Raw genomic sequence first — 13,831 nt, 5'->3', positions numbered from 1 at the left:
GGACTCACGTTATGCTGAAATTCTTATTACACAACTGTGAAATATACCAACATCCTTAATACTGCACCAAGTTACAATATTTGTAGAAAAAAAATATATATAAATTACATGTTTCTTTGTGCTTTTAAGGTTATATCAATAAAAGCTTTAAGACATTAATATATGTTTGGCATTATGGCAAAATGGTTGTTTCTTCACACTCTGATGGTATATACTGTAGGTGATTGTGGATATTTAAACACAACAAAGCACCACACAGCACCTTTTGGGACAATAGTTCAATAGAGTGCTGTCATGCTGGGATGTCTACACTTGTAGTCATCTCAACTCATGCAGTGACTCCTTTCAGCCTGTAGAGGGAGTCAAAGTCTTCAGTGCTGCACAGTAGTTGCTACCACAATCTCTGAACTCTGGCCTTTAGTCAAATGTTAGTGTCTCTTAATGAAGATAAACAGAAAAAACATTTATGGAGATGGTCAGATCAGTAGCTAAGGGAGAGAACAAGAGATAATATGACATGTAATTTTGACATGAAGCTTTATGTAATTGGTGTTACGTAATTGGAATGGTAAATCAGTGGTCTTCATTAATAGGGAGCTCTAACTGGTGCAAGAGGCTGCAGCATCCAAACCTCATTTGGGTCCAATTGCCCAGGAAGACACTGGCTCTAATCTGACCTGCTGTCATTTCCCGATCCCACCCCATCTCGCTCTCTCCTGTCTCTCTCTCTCTCTCTCTCTCTCTCTCTCTCTCTCTCTCTCTCTCTCTATATATATATATATATATATATATATATATATATATACATACTGTATATATCCATCTCTCTCTCTCTCTCTCTCTCTCGCTCTCCCATAGCTTCCTGCAACTCTTCGCTGTAATACTGGAGTAGTCGAAAGCACCTTGAGTACACTGTGTTCTTAAGTTCACTCAACTGCATGAACAGATGCATACTCAATGATTAATGAAGCTACTGTATTTGGATGTCTGACAGCTGGGTCTAATCGCTAGACAGATGAACAGAGTGATGCAGATCATTAGTAGTGATGCAGTTTATAGTTTCGACTTTATCCTCAACTGGTTTATAGTTTCGACTTGTATATCCTCCACTGGTGTAGGAGTATGGAATCTGTTGATGTCTCAGTGAGTTGGTGCTGTTCTGCACTATACATGAAATGCCATAGGGTGGTGCAGAGGCGTCAATGGAAAATGCATGTTGTTGATTCTATTGTACAGTGTCTTCCTAATAAATGGACAATCATATCATATCATCAGCATAATCTATTTTATTTCGTTGGTATATTGATCAGATTGAGTTAGCATGAACATTTCCACTCATGTTCCCAGATAAGGGAATGACTTTGGGATGCATCATGTATGACATACTGTATGCTTTGATATGTTAAAGGAGCACTATGTTTAACTAAATTAATGTAAGTCAGTGTTTATCAATATACATGTCTCCTGTTCTTGGCAAATTGTCAGGATTGGTATCTTTGTTATGAGGTCAGGTGGCATACCTGAGACACAGGTGTAGGTAGGGCCGTCACAACCAGATGTGCAAAGCAGGCAACTGCAGAGGGCGCTGAGCTGTCAGTGAATAGTATGCATTTAGTATTCTTAGCATATAGCAAGTTTATTTATGTAACACATTTCACACACACGGCTAATGCAATGTGCATTGCAGGAACAAAATCAAAGAGAGATAGACCATAACAGTATGAAAGGAAAAAAGTAAAATACAGGACATAGAATAATTAAAAGACATAAAACACAACATAGAATGATTGAAAACGACAAATGACTGGAACACAATCAGCTTAACCCTATGCTCTGTCATACCTCAAGTGGCTGTTGTGTTAGGTATAGCTGAGACAAGCTAACCAAAACAAAACCTGGAAAATCCTTCATCATCAGACAGTTTCTGGAGAGGCGGAACGTGCTGTGCGTACAGTTAAAGGTCCCCCCCAGAAAGGAAAAGACCCTTATTTAGCCCTCATCAGTGTTGGGGAGTAACGGAATACATGAACAGGTGTGATGTGGCAACTGGCTTCCTATGTCAACTGGCTTCCTTGATGACGTTCCACGATTGATGACGTTTCTTCGACAGATGTGGCACCTTGATTTGTCAACTTTCTGATATAAACAGGAGACGAACGAATACAAATATGCATGACATCTTTAAATGTCAAAATTGGTTGTAGTAGGCTACGTGCACTGGATCATGAATATGCCATTGAAAAATTAATACCTAAATAAAGTAATTATAACTCCACGTGGGATTCGAACCAGCAATAAACTAGGCTGCAAGATTGACAGTCTGTCACTCATCTGTTCACGCCACAAACTATCCATTGAACAATGATGACGTGCAGGTTACTTGACTTATACCATGTATATCATGATTGTAGCAAGTTAACACGGTTGATCATGTTATCTGGCTACCGAGTTATCTTGCTACCTTTACCCAAATTCGAACAGTTCCTGTCTGCTTAAAGAGGCGTGTCGCAAAGACGTCATAGTGGGATATCGATCTCTGTCCGATTGGCAAGAAGTTCAGTTCGAATGTTAACAGGTCTGCTTAAAGGGGGATTTAGCTCCCCTCCCCTTTGCGAAGACAGAACGCGGAACTGATCGAACGTTTGCGCCTCTCGCTCCGCTTTAACCCTCTCTGATTATACATGTACTGTATGTTCTCCCCCAGACACCTTTAGAACTGCAGTCATTTCATATTTCTAATTATGACCAAAATATTTGGGTTGACCAAAACCACTGTTGTCTGCCTTTCTCTTTATGTACGGTCTCGAGCTGGCCGTAACAATTGATTTGTGTTCATCTTCACCAAGTAAGGTCTTCATGACAAGAACTCATCTTTGTGTTCATCTTCACCAAGTAAGGTCTTCATGACAAGGACTCATGTTTGTGTTCATCTTCACCAAGTAAGGTCTTCATGACAAGAACTCATCTTTGTGTTCATCTTCACCAAGTAAGGTCTTCATGACAAGGACTCATCTTTGTGTTCATCTTCACCAAGTAAGGTCTTCATGACAAGGACTCATCTTTGTGTTGGCTCTATACCTAACTTCCTTGTTCAAACAGCTTTAGGCAATCCAACTGAAATGTCTGATGAAACTTCAGACACACAGTACTCCAATAACTAAAAACAGCCCCAACAAGGTACTTGGCAGCCCCAACAAGATACTTGGCAGATGAAACTTCAGATACACAGTACTGCAATAACTAAAAACAGCCCCAACAAGATACCTGGCAGCCCCAACAAGATACTTGGCAGAAGAAACTGTAGACACACAGTACTCCAATAATTAAAAACAGCCCCAACAAGACACTTGGCAGGGCTTACACATGCCAGAGTTGTATGTGGCTGAACAATGTATCAAACTATGTGTGTGTGTGTGTGTCTGTTTCCTGTGTGTTCTCATGGAGACCTCCTGTAGACAGTGAGGGGCTAGACTCAGTGGCAACACACAATGAGGTGAATCACACACTAACCCAGAGCAGTGAGCTGCCTGCCCAACAGCGGCACTTAGGGAGCAGTGCGGGGTTAGGTGCCTTGCTCAAGGGCACTTCAACCATGTTCACCAAACATGTTTAGCTCCTTGGTTGCACTAGTGGACTGACAAAAGACTGATATCATGGACTGGTCAGGGATCGAACCTGCAACCTTTGGGTTGCGAACCCGAAGCCCTAACCAGTAGACCACGGCTGTCCCCCTGCCATAGGAGAGATGCAGATAAAGTAGACCAAGGTTTTTGTATCCTCCTTAACCTTCCTAAAATAAGGTGCATACTGTATTTAGAGATGATGCTTTTAAAAGCTGATAGTTCACCAAACATGTTTAGCTCCTTGGTTGCACTAGTGGACTGACAAAAGACTGATATCTGGCGGCAGTCCTGAAATTCCAACTGTACACCACCTCTGGAAAGGTGTGACGTTATCGCTATAACTATCACGTGATTTTGGTAAGCGCTCAACTACCCGTCACACTACTACTATCGTCATGAAGAACTTTTCAAGGTGAGTGTTGCAATCAGGCTTCCTCCTGCTTAAAAAATTGTTTTAGTTTTCATTAAAGAACAGAGCTACAGTACATATATTAAAAAAAAACCCAGAAAGACAGATATCAAAAAGAGATGTAGCAGATGTGATAGGCTATGTCCGAACCCCTGGCATAGGCTACTGCACTCACTAGATTTTGCGAAATCATGTAAGAAATAGTCGAGTCTCTTTGATGCACGTACTGTAATAATTACCTCATTCAAAAATAGCCTATGTGTGTTTACTTCTAACCTACTGTATGCCTGGCAAGGTACAGAAACTAAAATAAGCTAAACTCATAACATGTGGCATTATTCATTACCACATAAACCATGTTGATTACAATAACGAATGCAGGATCCACAAAGTTAGGCATTCCACTGTGATAGGGTGTCATTGTCATTGCTTATGATTAAAATGCAGTCAGTTAAACAAAACTGTTGTACGTTGGGCAGGCAATACCAGTGGGGTTTTACAGCTTAATGTGAAGTAGTATATTCCTGTCTTAGAAAAAGTTTGAAGTTGCTGTGACTGACGGTAGCTGCACCAATCAAAGTTTACCCCACAGAGAAAAAATAAAAATATGTTCACATTTGCAGCTGCATCCAGTTTATATTTCAATAGATGGTTACAATATATTTGATAAATATACCGTACAAGAATGTATATATGCAAGTATATGTGGAACCCTATATACATACACACATATATATATATATATATATATATATATATATATATATATATATATATATATTAGGGCGCATCAAGTGCCCCTCTTTATCTCAAAAACTCTTCTATGGTGTATAATATTATGCCATTTGATGAATAAACAATAAATATGAAGTTTGGTGAAGATTGATAATGATCTAGGGGTACCACAATGCACCTGAAGTTTGACGATATGGCCGATTTTGGTTATTTTCCAATAATCTTCTTTTCACTACATTTAAACTTCATAACGTCAATTAATGACATATCTAGCTTCTGTTTACAAAGAACATAAGAACAAGAACATATTCTGCTCCTTAAATATTCACTGAGACACGTAATATCTTGTTTTCCCAATAATACAAATTTCAACGTGCACAAATCCTTTTTATCGTAATCAATGTGTTGACTCGCTAGGTGCAACACTCAACCGGGTCCGTCTAGACACTAATTACGATAGCAATAGCTGCAGGTTCGAACACACCGGAAATCTAACGACAGCACTAAAAACGTTAGTGCAAGTAGCGAATTGTGCTTGCCAAAGAGAGCGCCATTTGGTCAAACAGACCATTTCAATACCCAGCCTAAATATATGAAAGTATATTACTCAAGTTTTAAAGTGTAACTGCACCCGAAATTTTTTTTTTGAGCTGTTGATTGATTGAAATTACTAATAAGTGGTGAACTACACTATTACCAGGGTTGATATTGACAAAAATCGTGTCTCCCGAGAAAAGTAACATTTCGTATGATTTTGTATTGGAGATATAGCTCTCCGCGCCCTCTACAGGTTGAAACATGCCATGGCATTTTGGCCCAAAATGCTATTGGAATGCTGACGTAGTCCTACACTTCTTTGGCGAGTCTTGTTACAAATTAAGAATGAAACGCCCCAACACCTGCTGCCCTGATTAGCCTACCTGTGATAAGCCTGTGATATGTCTGCAGCTGTGATAAGCCTGTGATATGTCTGCAGCTGTGATAAGCCTGTGATATGTCTGCAGCACTCATTCCCAGATTGACACGAAATCACCATGGTTGATTGGCTGCAGCAGTGCTGCACTCCCTTCCAAATTTCAGAATGTCCTGCCCATTTTGAAAGCATTTTTTAGAAATGTGAAGTGGGTGGAGTTATGGGGTGCAGTTACACTTTAATTAGGCTTGTAAAGTGAGTTAATGTTTTTAAATCAAAGTTGAATATATACTATTATAACATCAGAGAACACTGTAATATTCAATTCATCCATTCTATGTCCTCTTTAACATTTGCACAGCAGTTAGTGCATTTCTCAAAACAATTAGTGCAAACAGCACCACCTAGTGGATAACCTAGTGGACAACCTAGTGGATAACCTAGTGGATAACCTGCAAAAGCAAGTATTCATGTCAATGAAACTGGCAGTGTCATCAAAATGAGAAGTCTTGACACCATCAGGTACAAGATTGAATGGCTTTGTCATGTTTTCATTATTATCTCTCAGAGTTTTCCAACACAAAAAAACACATTGCTGTAGTTAGGGGAGTAAGTGAGTAAGACACTGAATACGTACTGTAGATTTCACATTTTTACAGTTTATTGCAATTCTACAGCATTGTGACATAATTTGTCAACTAGTTCAACACTCAAACAATGAAATTAAGACTATTAGTGTTATTGGGAACGACTATTCAGCATCCATAAGTATAGTTCATTTTAACTGACATGACATAATCAAAGGACAATGTTCTAAAACAGCAGAAATTGTGTGAAAGCAACAAATACACGTCCAAAAGCATTTGCGAAATTGCTACTATGATGTGCACAAATGACTAAATGTTGTGGAGGTTGAACTAGTAGTTATGAGAAGTTCCATTCTGATCTGAGAAAAGCACCAGAGCGACTGAGAAAAACTGTGTTGGAACTGTGCTTTTAGAACTGTTGTGCCCGATTGTGCCTTATAATGAGTGTCCTGAATGAACTGTGCTTTTAGAACTGTTGTGCCCGATTGTGCCTTATAATGAGTGTCCTGAATGAACTGTGCTTTTAGAACTGTTGTGCCCGATTGTGCCTTATAATGAGTGTCCTGAATGAACTGTGCTTTTAGAACTGTTGTGCCCGATTGTGCCTTATAATCAGTGTCCTGAATGAACTGTGCTTTTAGAACTGTTGTGTCCGATTGTGCCTTATAATGAGTGTCCTGAATGAACTGTGCTTTTAGAACTGTTGTGTCCGATTGTGCCTTATAATCAGTGTCCTGAATGAACTGTGCTTTTAGAACTGTTGTGCCCGATTGTGCCTTATAATGAGTGTCCTGAATGAACTGTGCTTTTAGAACTGTTGTGCCCGATTGTGCCTTATAATGAGTGTCCTGAATGAACTGTGCTTTTAGAACTGTTGTGCCCGATTGTGCCTTATAATGAGTGTCCTGAATGAACTGTGCTTTTAGAACTGTTGTGCCCGATTGTGCTTTATAATGAGTGTCCTGAATGAACTGTGCTTTTAGAACTGTTGTGCCCGATTGTGCCTCATAATGAGTGTCCTGAATGAACTGTGCTTTTAGAACTGTTGTGCCCGATTGTGCCTTATAATCAGTGTCCTGAATGAACTGTGCTTTTAGAACTGTTATGCCCGATTGTGCCTTATAATGAGTGTCCTGATGGATTCCATTTCCCCCGTAGGCCACCCCATTGGAGGAGGAGATATGAGATGAGCTGCTAACTGGAAGAGCAGTGAAAGGCCCCTTCAAGATGAGTTTCCCTGAGGAGCCACCAGGGGGAGCTATTGCGTCTGCCTGGGGAGAAGAGAACGTGGGGCCAGAGGGCGCTAATGCTGGGGGGAGCGACCAGAAGATTGCTGCCGGCCTCCAACTGAGGGGAGACCAGCCAGATGAACCAGAGGAACTTGACAGGTAGGCTGACCTCAAACACTCACATCGGGTCTATTCCAGGGGGTCAGGATTTGACAGGTAGGCTGACCTCAAACACTCACATCGGGTCTATTCAGTTATAGTCGCAGACCAGCCAACCTGTAGGCACTAAGTGTAGCAGTCACATTTTCACAACTACGCTGTTATGATTTGTTACTTAAAAGTAGGCAAAACCGAGCAGACACTCAACTTCCCTGGAGCATGCAATTTCATGCAAAGAGTGAGATAGAGAGAGAGAGAGAGTGATGAGACTGTGAGGGAGAATTATTGGCAAAGCATGTGGATTGGCAACTCTTCATGTTAATTTCTAGACTATCTGCTGTTTCTAGTTAGTTCACTTGTGTGAGTACATCTTTTTTTTCAGGCTCAGTGGTACTCTTTAGTTTCTTTAAGGTTTTTAGATCTGAAGTCGGCTGAAAGAATTGAATAAAACACGTCAATAGGGTTACAACTAGCAAACATGTCTTTGTGTCTAAGGTGCTTTTAAGTTCGGAGGTACATGGTCTGTTTTTTAATGTTAGGACCTACAAACCATTAAAAAAAACCTGTATATATTTTATTAATGTATTAATGATACATTACTCATTCACAAACAAAATTGATGTCCTTAAAGGTTGGATATTTACTCCTTTTTTCATTTAAAGCATTAAGGTCAATTTCCAAAAGAAGATTTTTCACATGGTCTGGTATTTTAAAGTTAGAACCTACAAACCATTCCAAAAAAACCCCCAGTGCATCTCAAAAATGCTCCTGTGTGTCTGCAGTGGTTTTATGTAGATAAACATCCTCACATGTGTCTGGTTCATAGGTCAGAAAGGCGATCTTCTCCTGTGCCCAGTCTGATGTCCATGCAGAGTGACTGGTCCATGGAGGGTCCATGGAGATTCCATGATGAAGGACAAGAGAAGGCCACTAAGTAAGTAAACATTTGCACTAAAATAATTGACACAGTTAATTATTATTATACATAATTATACAAAAAATACAATCTTACTTAAGCAATAAACCCTGAGAGGCCGTGGTTTATACTGTTTATTAGAACAGCTAAGGGGCGTTGTTATGCACGATGCAAAGTCTAAACCACGGACCTGAGTGGCGTATTGCTTTTCTAAAACAGTTACTACATTGATCTAATGGTATCCATTAAACAGTGTAGGGAGGCTTAATTAAGCAATAAGCCCCGATAGGCCGTGGGTTATACTGTATAATCGAACAGCTAAGGGGCGTTGTTAGGCACGACGCAAAGCGGAGTCTGGGCGGCAGCAATTTCATACAGTGTGTGGGGGAGATCAACAACCGTCTTGGAACTGCTACAACACACAGCAAGGCTTGGAACTGCTGCAACACACAGCAAGGCTTGGAACTGCTACAGCACACAGCAAGGCTTGGAACTGCTACAGCACACAGCAAGGCTTGATGTGGTCACTGCAGCTCCTGTAATCCGTGACAACGCATCAGGAACAGCGTTTAGAGTACCCTTCCGGTACCGTGACAACGCATCAGGGACAGCGTTTAGAGTACCCTTCCGGTACCATGACAACGCATCAGGGACAGCGTTTAGAGTAACCCTCCGGTACCGTGACAACGCATCAGGGACAGCGTTTAGAGTACCCTTCCGGTACCGTGACAACGCATCAGGAACAGCGTTTAGAGTACCCTTCCGGTACCCAACAGTGAAAGCAAAAGGTTGAGGACTCTTTACTCTCTTTAGGAAGTGTTGCCACTTTTCTACAGCCCAGATCACAGCTAAGCACTCCTATTCAGAGACAGAGTCATCTCCCTCAGCCCCATTCAACAGGCGAGATGCATAAGTGATCACATGTTCTCCATCAGTATCTTCCTGAGTTGATAATGCGCCTAGACAAACATCACTAGCATCAGTAGAGGCTTTGAGAGATCTGGACCATCAACCAAATAGTCCACACAGTCTCTCTCATGACCTTATTCACAGTGACAACTTGCGTTGCCCAAATCAGAGGTGTATCTTACTACTTGTTCAGGAAATCGCGGATAGGCTGTTGACTTTAGGCTACAACTGAGCATGTTATCATTCATCCTATTCCATCACTAAAATCATGTCATGGGCTAGAATTAGCGGTTCAGCACCCCTAGAAATAGCCTAGCGCCGCCTGAACCCACTCAAGTCATGTCATGTTGCATAAATACAACATATTTCATCTCTGTCCATGCAGTGAATCAGATGTGCAGCTGTGTGATGTTTGCCTAAGTCCAGCGGTGAAGAGCTGCCTGACCTGCATGGACTCCTACTGTATGAGCTGCATCAGACCGCACTACTGTGATCCAGACCTGCAGAGACACCAGCTGCAGGACCTCCAGCTACACGGGCATGATGCCACTGGGCAGGTGGGCACGGATAGAGACCAGGTGCAGATCAGTAGTCTGGACAGGTGGGCACGGATAGAGACCAGGTGCAGATCAGTAGTCTGGGCAGGTGGGCACGGATAGAGACCAGGTGCAGATCAGTAGTCTGGGCAGGTGGGCAGGTGCAGATCAGTAGTCTGGGCAGGTGGGCACGGATAGAGACCAGGTGCAGATCAGTAGTCTGGGCAGGTGGGCACGAATAGAGACCAGGTGCAGATCAGTAGTCTTGGCAGGTGGGCACGGATAGAGACCAGGTGAAGATCAGTACTGTAGTCTGGGCAGGTGGGCAGGTGCAGATCAGTAGTCTGGGCAGGAGAACCCTGTAGTGAATATGATCCATTACTCTTATTAACACAGTGATTATTATGTGTTACTGCAGGATCCCCAAAGAACACACCACAAGTCATCCATCAACAAAGAGTGTATGTTGAATACAGTTCATGTATATTACATTTGTCATTATATAAGGAAATCACTAAATGCTGAAAACTAAATGGTCTCCTGTGTCTCCAGATGTTCCTCCACCTGGACAGATCCGGTTCCCCTCAGTGACACCAGACTCAGTTACTGTCAGCTGGCCACCACCAGAGGGCGCTGGAGCCCACAGCTACAGGGTGAGCTGGAGAGGAGCCCAGAAAGAGCGCAGCTCCACAGTGGAAGGTCTGAAGATGGAGGTGACAGGGCTTCTTCCAGGACAGAAGTACCACTTCACTGTGGCCACCCTCACAGAAGATGGCCGCCAGAGCACATGTGTGGAGAGATTTGTCTACACAAGTGAGATCAATAAATCATTTCAATAACAGTTTGTTTAACTGACATTAGATCACACTGTAGTAGGAATCAGTCCAGATAGCACAAAGGAGTTCGCTATTATATTGCTGGGAGCAATTGTGTCATCTCAAAATATTAATGGTGACCAGACCTACACCCATGGAGTGTACTATAGTATATTGGGAGATTGCAACAAGACAAGGCTGGTTATTGCAAGAGTCTGTCAAATCAAGTCACTTTTATTTATATAGCATGTTTAAATACAACAGGAGTTGACCCAAAGTGCTTTACATTGGAAGAAGTCAGGTTTGGGCAGGACAGTTAACCCAACGCAGTTGACCCAAAGCTGCTGCATTCTGGACCATCTGTAATTTGTGGATGTTGGATTGCGTAAGACCTGTGTATAAAATATTGCAGTAATCAAGTCTGGAGGTAATACAAGAATGTATAAGAATGTCAAGATCATTCTGTGATAAAAGGGATTTAAGATTCAATATTATTCTAAGTTGATACAAAAAAACACTCCTGGCCATTCTATTGATTTGTTTATTAAAATTCAGAGAGCTATCCAGCATAACACCAAGATTCCTAACCACAGAGTGCAGGGCCCTGTAACTCGAAGCACACGTAAGCTGCTCTTAGACGTTACGCATATCTTAAGCCTATCGTAAAAAGATAGGCGTGTAACTCAAATGATTCGCAAGTCTACGTGTAACCTAACTTAAGACAAAAGTTACGACTGCTTCATACCACACGTAACGCTGTCGTAAGTGTCTGAACAACCTAGGATCACGGCTACTGTCGCTTGCATTCGTGCTTGCCCTCTGGCATTCTCTTCGCCTCCGTTATTTTAGCAATCATTCGTTCCCTGCCTCACCAGAGAGGGTTAAAGCGCCAGTAATTAAGGATCTTTGTAGTCACGTCTTGTGTGCTCCTCACCCAGCTGTTTACTTTTTCTGTTTTCACGTCCCAAATCTTCTTTCTAGAATGTATCGTTGTGTTCGTCAGCTTGAGAATAAAATATTTTTTAAATCCCTCTACCTCAGTGAGAGTTAATTAATTAGGCTAGCATGGACGCACGGCATTTTCAAGATGTCAGGGGGAAACGGACGCTGATTCCCCTCGTTACTACAGCATTTACTGTGGTTTCTCTTTCGAGTTACAGTTTAAGTTGCGTGCATCTCACGTGTGACTTGCGACAAGTTTCAGTTACACCCGGATCGTTATGATTTACGAGTTCGTAAGCCATGCGTAACGTAAAGTTACGTTTGATTTTTCGAGTTACAGGGCCCAGGTTATTAGAGAGGGGACCAAGAGCACTGCTGAGGCTGGTGACATAGGAAGGGGGACCAAATATAATGACTTCAGTTTTGCTATCGTTGAGTTGTAAACAAAATGCAATGTTATGTCATTGAAGTAGCCATACAGTTTGTTTAATGTGCATGTGGTCTGAGGGCAACTGGGAGGTAGATCTGAGTATCGTCAGCATAGCACTGGTACTGTATGGCATATCTGTCAAAGATACAACTCAGGGGCAGCATGTAGAGAGAGAAAAGGAGGGGGCCAAGGATTGAACCTTGGGGGACCCCACATTTCATGGTGGCAGAGGAGGAGTAATGTTTGTCTGTCTGATATAATCTCTCATTATATTATGTTTCAGATCTAAGAGAGCGTCCAGATGAACTCCGAATAGTGCTGCTGGGGAAGACTGGAGTTGGGAAGAGCTCGACAGGAAACACCATCTTAGGTAGAGAAGTGTTTGAGGCTGAACCATCTGCTGAATCAATTACTAGCACGTGTCAGAGAGAGGTAGCTGAAGTCAACGGGAGGCAGATTAGAGTGATTGACACTCCAGGGTTGTTTGATACTGAGCTTAGTAATGAGGAGATCCAGAGAGAAATCTCTAACTGCATTTCGCTGGTACTACCGGGCCCACATGCATTCCTCCTGGTGATACCACTGGGACGTTTTACTTTAGAGGGCAGAGAGACAGTAACGTTCATTCGAAACACTTTTGGTGAAAACTCCATCAAGTATGCTATAGTGCTCTTCACAAGAGGAGATGATCTGAGGAACAAGTCCATTGAACAGTTCCTGGGACAATCTAGATTTCCTATTAGGAACCTCATTCAACAATGTGGTAACAGATACCACGTGTTTAACAACAACACCAGCGACCGTACTCAGGTTTCTGCTCTCCTGGATAAAATCAACAAAATGGTGGCAGCCAATGGAGGGGGCTATTACACTAGTTGGATGTTCCAGCAGCAGAACGAAATGGAGAGGAAGATGAAGGAGAGAGAGAAGGAACTGATGAGAGAAATGGAGGACATGCGAATGGAGAAGGAAGCTCTTCAGGCCAAATATGAAGCACAACTGGAGAGAATGAAGAAGAAAATGGAACAAGAGAGAAAGAATGCAGATGAAGAGAAAAGAAGAAGAGAAAAAGAGTTCAGGGAAAGAGAGCAGAAGGAAATAAGAAAATAGACATAGAAAGAAAGAAGAGGAGGGGAATGTGGAGCACATTTGGACAGATCATTATGAGAGACTTAACCGCATAGAATCCTTAGAACCCAACTGATGCAGTATGTCAATAAACACTCCCATACTTCTCTGTTACATTGCTCTGCAAATATTAGTTGCAACAAGATGAGACCTATATTGCTTGATGGAGCAGAAGTGGGGCTTTCCAACGAGATTACTCACTTGTCTCTACGATCAAATATGCTACGTTTAGCGCACCCATTAGTCTCATTTGAATTACTCATGAACCCGTAATTGGATAGATATGCCACGCATGTAAGATGACAGAGGAGATACAGGGCTATCAATTGATACCAAGTGCATCCTTCTGGGTTATACAACAGACAAAGTGATAGAAGAATAGTAACTTCATTTAGCTCGACTTACTTGTATTTCTGTAAATTGCTCACCCCCAAGATCCCCCTCCACCATGATTCTTATATTGCCAGAAAAAAAACAATATCTAGCATGTGTGAATGGCG

The 13,831-nt window shown here is 41.9% G+C and overlaps 1 protein-coding gene across 1 annotated transcript; it reads left to right on the top strand.

Annotated features, from left to right (window-relative positions):
- The first annotated feature begins 9,855 nt into the window (after positions 1 to 9,855).
- On the top strand, positions 9,856 to 13,398 carry LOC134077954 (GTPase IMAP family member 4-like). Its single transcript, XM_062533588.1, has 4 exons — positions 9,856 to 10,037; positions 10,435 to 10,477; positions 10,569 to 10,829; positions 12,487 to 13,398. The coding sequence occupies exons 1-4, from the start codon at positions 9,930 to 9,932 to the stop codon at positions 13,311 to 13,313; spliced, it is 1,239 nt and encodes a 412-aa protein (XP_062389572.1). The 5' UTR covers positions 9,856 to 9,929; the 3' UTR covers positions 13,314 to 13,398.
- Positions 13,399 to 13,831: the final 433 nt, after the last annotated feature.

Source organism: Sardina pilchardus, chromosome 4, assembly GCF_963854185.1.
Source record: "Sardina pilchardus chromosome 4, fSarPil1.1, whole genome shotgun sequence".
Taxonomy (NCBI): domain Eukaryota; kingdom Metazoa; phylum Chordata; class Actinopteri; order Clupeiformes; family Clupeidae; genus Sardina; species Sardina pilchardus.
Note: the sequence above shows the minus strand (reverse complement) of the source record. Positions and strands in the feature narration are given on the sequence as shown.

Coding starts and splice junctions, on each gene's coding strand:
- LOC134077954 (XM_062533588.1), top strand. CDS start 9,930: ATGGACTCCTACTGTATGAGCTGCATCAGACCGCACTACTGTGATCCA. Junction 10,038..10,434: donor GGCATGATGCCACTGGGCAG/GTGGGCACGGAT, acceptor GTGTTACTGCAG/GATCCCCAAAGAACACACCA. Junction 10,830..12,486: donor GGAGAGATTTGTCTACACAA/GTGAGATCAATA, acceptor ATTATGTTTCAG/ATCTAAGAGAGCGTCCAGAT.